At 41.8% G+C, this 8912-nt stretch overlaps 1 protein-coding gene across 1 annotated transcript in view; it reads left to right on the forward strand.

Moving 5' to 3' along the window:
* Positions 1 to 8912, forward strand: part of Eif2ak2 (eukaryotic translation initiation factor 2 alpha kinase 2) — a 30350-nt gene that overhangs the window by 3357 nt on the left and 18081 nt on the right. Inside the window, exons 2-7 of the mRNA XM_031356301.1 lie at positions 1976 to 2107; positions 3401 to 3515; positions 5547 to 5671; positions 7907 to 8030; positions 8400 to 8479; positions 8604 to 8652. Coding sequence (XP_031212161.1) covers positions 1992 to 2107; positions 3401 to 3515; positions 5547 to 5671; positions 7907 to 8030; positions 8400 to 8479; positions 8604 to 8652 — 609 coding nt within the window. The 5' untranslated portion in view covers positions 1976 to 1991. The remainder of the gene's footprint in view (positions 1 to 1975; positions 2108 to 3400; positions 3516 to 5546; positions 5672 to 7906; positions 8031 to 8399; positions 8480 to 8603; positions 8653 to 8912) is intronic.

Here is an 8912-nt window from a genome sequence, read left to right on the forward strand (position 1 = left end):
TGCAGTATCTTTTGGGTATATGCCCAGGAGTGGTATAGCTGGGTCCTCCGGTAGAACTATGTCCAATCAGAATGATGCTTTTAAAACAGTGATCCTCAACCTTCCCAATGCTGTGACCCTTTAACACCTGCATGCTGTGGTGACCTCAACCGTATTATTTTAATGCTACTTCGTACCTGTAATTTTGTTGTTACAAATTATAATGTAAATATCTGATACTGACCTCTGTGAAAGGGGTCTCAACCCACAGGTTGAGAACCACTGCTTTAAAAAATCTCATAGTGAGTGTGAAGAATCTTGTTTAAAATTTAAAAAGTAAAATTACATTTCATGTGGTGTTGAGGACCAAACTTGGGGCTTTGTGTATGCTACACAAGTCCTCTACCAAAGAAGCTATCTCCAAACCCACTAAGCCTAACTTCTTAAATTTTCCAATTCATTTTTAAACAGATACATAGAAACAAAAATTTCCAGATTAGGCATTAGGTGATATTTTGATGATTGGTATACATTGTATAATGTTACATCAGGTCTAATGTATCTATACCCAGAAACATCCTTCCTTTCTCCTGGGGAACATTTCACCTCTTTGTTTGGTCACTTCTGTGTGTTCATTGGAGAAATAGTATTCAAGTTCTTTGCCTATTTTCTAAATAGGGATGTGTGTGTGTGTGTGTGTGTGTGTCTGTATGTGTGTGTGTTGTGTGTGTATATGTACATAGTCATATGTACTTTTAATTTTTTCAAAACCTACTTTCAATGATGGTTCTTAAACATTTTAACCTTTCTTTTAGCCCACCACCCACCAAAGGTAGTGGGAAAGAAAGGATGCAGGGGAAGTGGATCTGTTTAGAAAGGTTTCTTTGAAGCAACTTTTGTCTGTGTTGTCTGGAAATTGTCAGTTCAGTTCGCAGGTCAGCAGCTACAGCTTGATCTACTCGCAAACACTTCATGGATACACCAGTAGTCCAGTTCAGTAGAGTCAGGATAGCAAACATGAATCAGCAGTGGTGGGACGACCGAGCAGAGACAGCCAGCACTCAGCCTCAGTACGAGTCAGCAGAGGGGATCAGAAGGAACACCAGGAGAAGTTCTCAGCTGTGTCTCTCTCAGGGAAGCAAAGATCAGGGAAGACACGACACCTACAGGCATTGTACAGCTAGAGTAAGTCAAGCTCAGCCTCCAACAGTGTCCATTCCTCCAAACATTGCGTGTCCTCCACCGGACTTGCCTCAGCACGTGTCTGACGTCCGTCCCTCAGCCTAACAACCTGAGTCTGTGGAAGTGACAAGAAACTGTAACACACCATCAGAAAGTTTTTGGTGCATTTCTCTCTATGGGGTCCTGACAAATGTAGCTTAACCACACATGTAAGGAAGACCAACACATGTGTGTTGTTAGCAGAGAATCTTGTCATGTGTCTTTTCACCTTTGTTCTAATAGAACATCTTTTTACCTGTGTCTACTTCAGCTAAACGTTCCTTCATGTGTTTGCCCCAACAAAGCACCATCCAACCAAATTTCCAAAGAACCCTTAAGTTTCCACTTCAGTCATGTGTATTCATAGTTGTGTGTGTACATGTGTGTATGTGTGTACATGTGTGTATGCACTCATGTGTGCATATGCGTGTGTATATAGTATATAGTATGTATATATAGCCTCATTTTGACCATAAAAGCTGTAATTCTACTCCTGTACTTTTTACATTTCCTCAGGCGGGTGGGCAGGCTGCAACATCTTACTTCTGAGAAACCAGGAGTAGAAGAAGGGGCATGGCCAGTGGTGTTTGAAAGCAGATGGTCTAGAAGGAAAGAAAGAAAGATTTTGACATTAAGTTTTTTCTAAATTCATGTGGGACTGAGACGAGTTATGTACAGAAGAGCCCCTCTCTCCTGTTCTCCTGTGGTGGGTTGGAAACACCAGATCTGATGTCATCTCCCAGTGTCACAGGTGTAGGTCCCTCTTTCTTTGCAGGCCACTGGGAGGAAACATGGCCAATGATACACCAGGTTTCTACATGGACAAACTTAATAAATACCGCCAGAAGCATGGAGTAAACATTACGTATAAAGAACTTAGTACTACAGGACCTCCACATGACAGAAGGTAGGCTTCCATCAGGAAAGGTGTGGTGAGGGCCAGGGAGATGACTCAGTCAGTAAGAGTTCTTCCTGTGCAAGCGTGACAACCTGAGTTTGAATCCCTAGCACCCACTTAAAAAGCTGAGTGTGCCTAAGTGCATCCCTGTAAATCCAGCGCTGGGTAGGGCAGAGACAGGAGGATGGCTGGGGCTTTCTGGCTACCAGCCTAGCTCTAAGTTCAGTGAGGGACCCTGTCTGAAGGGAATAAGGCAGAGAGTGATAGCATTACCTGGAATCCTTCTCTGACCTCCGTGTACGCATGGGCAGTTCATTTCCCCAGCATGTGCATAGACCACATACAATCTACTGAAGAAACAATTAAAAGGATGGAAGGAACATATGATCCAGGAAATGGAGGTATAGCTCAGGAGTAAAGCATGTGCTTAGAATACACAAGTCCTGAGTTCAGTTCCAGGTACTCAGTAAAACAAATACACAAAAAAATGGTCTGTCCCTATAAGTGTAAAGTAGAAGAGACAGCTCTGGTGCAATTCGGACATTGGTACTTTAGCTCCATAGCAAAGCTGCCAGAGTCCTGTGAGAGAGTCCTTGAGACAGAGCCAGCAACCTCAGAAGCCTGGAGAAGAAAGATGGTGGCCAGAGCAGTGATTTAGTGAGTAAACACAATTGCAGCCAAGTCTGTTTATCTGCGTTTTTCTCTGGAACCCACGTGGTGGAAGGAGAGACTAGATTTCCAAAAGTTGTCCTCTAACTTCCAACAAGCATGTCCTATCATGAGAATACAGGCAACCCATTCGATATATACTCCAACCCACCCCACATCAAATAAATACATATACATACATACATACATACATACATACATACGTACATACATACATATGTACATACATACATACATACATATGTACATACATACATACATACATACATACATACATACATAGAAAAGAACGTAGCATAGCAGCTCATGCATATAATTATAGCACTTAGGCTGCTGAGGCAGGAAGATTGTTGTGAGTTTGAGCCCAGCCTAGTTATATAGTAAGACACTGTATCTAAATAAGTAAATAAATAAAAATAACAAGAAGAATAAAGAAAAGGAAAAAGAAAGAAAAAAAAAGTACACACTTCTCCCTGCTCTAAGAAGATGTTATTGAGGGTAGGTGCTTAAAGTCTGTTGAGAGCATGGGTTCGAATCCCAAAAGGTACTTGTGGGGTGGTGGCAACTGGAGTGCTTGTCCTTAGCTAAATTACAAGTTATGTAATGTGTTGCAAATACTGTCTTTTTAACCAGGTTTACATTTCAAGTTATAATAGATGGGAAGGAATTTCCAGAAGCCGAAGGGAGATCAAAGCAGGAGGCAAAAAATGCTGCTGCTAAATTAGCGGTTGACATGCTTGAGAACAAGGTGAGTGGTTGGCCTTCACCCCAGTCGATACGCTTACTAACGAAAACAAGGTGAGTTAAAGGGATCTGTAAGTGCGTGCGCATGCGTGTGCGTGTGCGTGTGCGTGTGCGTGTGCGTGTGCGTGTGCGTGTGCGTGTGTGTGTGTGTGTGTGTGTGTGTGTGTGTGTGTAGATCCATTTGGTCTCTGCAGAGATGGGAGAAGTGTATGGTTCTGTGTGCTTAGCATGCGCAAGACCCTGGGTACAGTTTTCTAACATCAAAGAAACAAAACTATCTGAAGATATTTGAGCAGAAATTTCTTATGAAATAAAGACATGATATCAGGTAAGATAAACCTCACCGATAGAGGAAAATACAGAAGTACCAAGAACAACACTGATTGGAGGGAAGATGGGGCGATTTTGAAAACATGGAGGTAGGTGATAAAAAGTGTATGATTTTTATGACAATGTCAAAACCAGGTGGCCAGAGCAGTGGCTGCCAAGTGAGACATAAAGTGATTTGTGCATGAGACGAGAAAGTTTTACCTTCCAATGTGCTTGTGGATAATCTTACTCGAAATGCCATTCTTATAATCAATTCAAAAGCAGCTGAGCGAAACCACTAATTCTCTTATTAGTAGGCAAATAAATAAATAAATAGTCAGAAGGTTAGATAAATAGGGTACCTTTCCTCTCTCAAAGTCGAAGAAAGGCAATAATAACAATGATGGAAACATGTAAAATAACACATATAATAAAAATCAATGAAGCAAATTACCAAATACAGCTCTTTGGTAAGATTAGTGAAGGAGAAACTTTGGACCAAGCTGATGTGATGGAGACAGTGAAGGTTAAGATCATTATGAAGCTGCCACTGCATGCATCTTTTCCATCCAGCTGTGAAGCAACACGAGCACATGCTGGAGCTCAGCATGCTCCAAAGTGATAAAAGGCTTTTTTTTTTTTTCATGGAAGAAGAAGGAGGATGTGTAGCTAGAAAAGACTCAGATGTCCAGAGTTTATATTGCTCTTACCAAGGACCAGAGTTAGGTTCCCCACATGTTGGGAGCTCTCAACCAACCACCTGTAACTAGCTCCAAGGGTTCCCAATGCTCTTACAGCCTCCTCTGGCATCCCTATGCTTGTGTGCAGGTACATGCATATACACACATTTTAAAATAAACAAAGGCAATAAAAGAAAACTTTAGCCTGGTTTGTTCTGTTTTGGTAAGGCAGTCTGGTCTCAAGCTCTCTGTGTGTAGCTCAGGCTGGCTTCAGATTGTGTAGCTCAGGTTGGCCCCAGGCTTTCTGTGTAGCTTGGGCTGGCCACAGGTTTGCTGTGTGGCTCAAGCTGGCCTTGGTCATTTTGCCTGACTCCTAAGAGCTGGGACAACAGATACGCACCAGGCTTTTCTTAATGAAATTATAAAAGGAAACTGACTTAACAAATATTTATAAATGGCTTGGGGAGCATATTTTAAGTGTCCAGGCCATTTCAGAAAATGAAAAAGAAGAAGAAGAAGAAGAAGAAGAAGAAGAAGAAGAAGAAGAAGAAGAAGAAGAAGAAGAAGAGCATGTAAGGTGGTATATATGGCAATTATCTGAATCCAGCTACTGTGCAGCATGTGCATATTTCAAAACATCATGTATATATATGTATTTTTAATGTGCTATTTAGGATTTTTTAATTTAAAGAATTTATTTTTGCAAATTTTTTTTTTTTTTTACTAATAGACATATAGTTCACTTTTAATAAGTACCTATAGCTGGGCAGTGGTGGTGCATGCCTTTAATTCCAGCACTTGGGAGGCAGAGGCAGGTGGATTTCTGAGTTCAAGGCCAGCCTGGTCTACAGAGTAAGTTCCAGAACAGCCAGGGCTACACAGAGAAACCCTGTCTCAAAAAACAAAACAAACAAACAAACAAACAAACAAAAGAACACTTATAACTAGGTATTCCGTAACATGTAAGTTGTCTTTCATGTTATTTATTTAGTAATTTTATATGATAATTCATGATTTGTATTAAGCACATCTTTTTTTCTTTGTAGGTGGATAGTCACACGGATGCTTCTGAAGAAGGGAACTACATAGGCCTTGTCAATAGTTTCAGGCAGAAGGAAAAGCTGCCTGTAGATTATGAACAGTGTGACCCTGACCCTCAGTTTCCTCAAAGGTGAGACTACTACTGTTTCACTGTATGTGAGCAAAGAAACTGAGGCATTTCGTATGTAGTTCTCCAGAAATATTTGCCCCCTCTCTATACATTCATTATGGAAGGTTTTAAATGATTTATAAATATCTCTTTAATTTAAATACCCAATTCTCGGGGCAAGGGAGTATGGTTCCTCTTTCCATCTTGCTGCTGGGGTGTGTGAATTCTGCTCAGGCAGAAGAAACAAGAGGGTACTAGGCTACACTCCATCTTCTCAGCCATCATGATACTGGGGTGGCAGAACACAGTCGAAGCTGGGGGCCCCAGCCCAGGTGAGATAACAACACAGGCTGAGGCTGAGGAAGCAGGGGTCCCAAACTCCTGGGCGTCCAATGGCTGCTTAGCTCAGGGGGAGTGTCTATGTCTGGAGGGCAGAGGGGCCTTCTGGAAGACTTAGGCTACCCCGCTCTGTATGAGGAAGGCCTTTCCCCCAGTTCTTGATAAGAGAGACAGTCTTTGCTTGTCTGAACTGTTTATGCATTGTTCATTGTGGAAAATGGATGCATACAATTTATTCAGGGTGGACCAGAGATTAAATAACTTTTGCAGTAAGGAATATCCGGGAAGGGAAGCTTATTGGCTAAACCCTGGGGGCCGGCCCATCTTATTAGCATGGAGAGAACTCTGTTCTGTACTATGGTCTCAACCTTCATGTGGGGTGTCGTGGTTATGTGTTTAAGGACAGGAACAGGGTTGGGAGCAGGTGAAATGTCTACTATTCTACCAGTGGTTCTCAACCTTCCCAGTTTTTGTCTGGTGACACAGTTCCACTTGCCCCACAGGAAAGATGGCTTAGCTGTTAAAAGCACTGAATGCAAGCCAGGCAGTGGCGGCGCACGCCTGTAATCCCAGCACCTGGGAGGCAGAGGCAAGCAGATTTCTGAGTTTGAGGCCAGCCTGGTCTACAGAGTGAGTTCCAGGACAGTTAGGGCTACACAGAGAAACCCTATCTCAAAAAACCAAACCAAACAAAACCAAACAAAACACTGAATGCTCTTCCAGAGGACCCAGGTTCAATTCCCATCACCCACATGGCAGTTCACAACTGTAACTCTAAGATCTGACGCTCTCACACAGACATACATGCAGGTAAAACACCAACGCACATAAAATAAAAAAAGTAAATTTGAAAATTAAAAAAACGTTTGAGGCTGTAGGGTCTATCGCAGTCTAATTTGGCTGGCTTACTTTCCGAAATTTCAGTCACCCTTTGGTCAGCCAGATGGTGAGCATGGTGGAGAAAGCTATTGTGAGAGGAAGACCACTTTCGCAAACCTAGAAGGAGGGCATACTGCACTAATCGTCCTATTTTATTATTGGCTGTTAATCTTTTTCTATGCATAAGTTATGAGGTGAACTTTATCATAGGAATGTTTAAAAAGAACAATGTATATTTCTAAGGTTTGATATAATCCATGGTTTCAATCATCCGCCAGCCCCCTGTTGATAAGAGAGGACTGCTGGTTTTTTGAAGTGCATCTGAACAATTAGTCCACTAAAATTTTAAAAGTATTCAGGATGCCCATACATGAGGGATGCGGAGTTCTTCCCTGCCCTGAGGCCATGGTGGCTCCAAGTGTGTGAGAGCCGTTCTGTCCGTACATGGAATGACTCTATCAGTTTCAGTTAGAGAGATGCCTGTCTGAGTGTCTGCTCTTCAGTCTTGAATAGACAGACAGATAGCATGGATCAGCAGGAACGGTATTAGTCCTACTGAGTGAAGAGAGCAGCTGAGAGGGATATGCTGTGTGAACAACGGTTAGAACCCTGTGAGCCCCTTTCTACCAAATGGTTTTCTTTCCTATTCGAGCAGCTCTGGAAAAGGCGCTGGGTCTCTCCCTTTCCTCTTCCCTCTACATCTTTTTTACTTGGGATTGAAAAGATTACTTTTGCTTGTTTTTTAAGAAAATCATTGCTTGGTGTTTTGATGTGAGATTTTTCAATGAGGCAAGAAAGACTTACATGTTACCTGGGAAATGTAAACAAGGATATAAGCTACTCCTCGTTATTTACATAGATTGACGGCCATTTTGTGAGGATTAAATTATGTGAGCTAGGAAATATAAATCTAAGTAAAAAAAAATTCTTAGTCTGGTTTTAAGGCCTTTATTTGTCTGTAGGGGCCTTTTCTTTTCAAATTGTACATTAGATTGACAATATTTTTGATATGTGAATGAATACTCTCATTTTTCCTAGATTTACTTTTAAATGCAAAATTGGTCAGATCGTGTATGGTACTGGTTCAGGTGCTACCAAACAGGAGGCGAAGCAGTTGGCTGCCAAAGAAGCATATCATAAGCTGGTAGAGAAAGGCCCAATGGTATGTGTTGTCGATTAGATTTAATTTGTACAGTTATAATTCTTCTGAAATTGACTTGTTTAATTTGTTTGCATACTGTGGGCATTTGCCTGTTGCATAATGAATGGTTCCTCCATTCTGTGTACCAACAATGACCCATGAACCATGGGGCCATGAGGATTTGAGATGTAAACGTTCTATGGCAACTCAGGACTGCCTTTCAAAACTTAGCCCAAACATCCATGAAAAATGTGTTAATTTTGTGATTGCGATTGTGGAGCTGGTGGCACATGGGGAGGGTATGTGCAGTAGCGTGTACCCAGCGAGGGACTGTCTGAGAGAGGTCAGTTAGCTCACTGTGAGCATGCTAAGTGCTGTCCCTTCTTTCAGAAAAACGTCCGGGCATCCTTTAGCTCTGTCATGTCTTCATCCAGTGACACTTTCAGCAGTTCGTCTATGACAAGTGACAGGTGAGCTTGGGTAGCAAATGTGCTGGGTGGGCTGAGGGTGTGGCATGTTTGAGGCTGAGGGTCTGATCCCTATCACCTCCCTCCTCACCAGACTGAATTCATCAAACTTACTCTTTTCTTGTAGTGCTTCCCAGTCTGCACCAGGAAGTTTTTTCTCAGAGAACTCATTTACGGTATGGGACTAGCCTTACTTGAAGTTTCCTATCTTATTTTTTCTCCTCACTTAAATATGATCTTCATTATTCCATAAGTTTTACATTTCAATTTCATGTCCTTACTCGATTATGATATTAACAGTCATTGATCCTTTCTGTTCTCATTATTAACTTTCATTCATATTAACTTCTATTCTTCAAGTGCAAAATTCTTCCCCATTCTCCCCCATCCTTTCCCACCCACTTTGTAGTCCTTCCTTCCTCCCTCCTTCCCTCCC

Source organism: Mastomys coucha, unplaced genomic scaffold (assembly GCF_008632895.1).
Source record: "Mastomys coucha isolate ucsf_1 unplaced genomic scaffold, UCSF_Mcou_1 pScaffold6, whole genome shotgun sequence".
Classification (NCBI taxonomy): domain Eukaryota; kingdom Metazoa; phylum Chordata; class Mammalia; order Rodentia; family Muridae; genus Mastomys; species Mastomys coucha.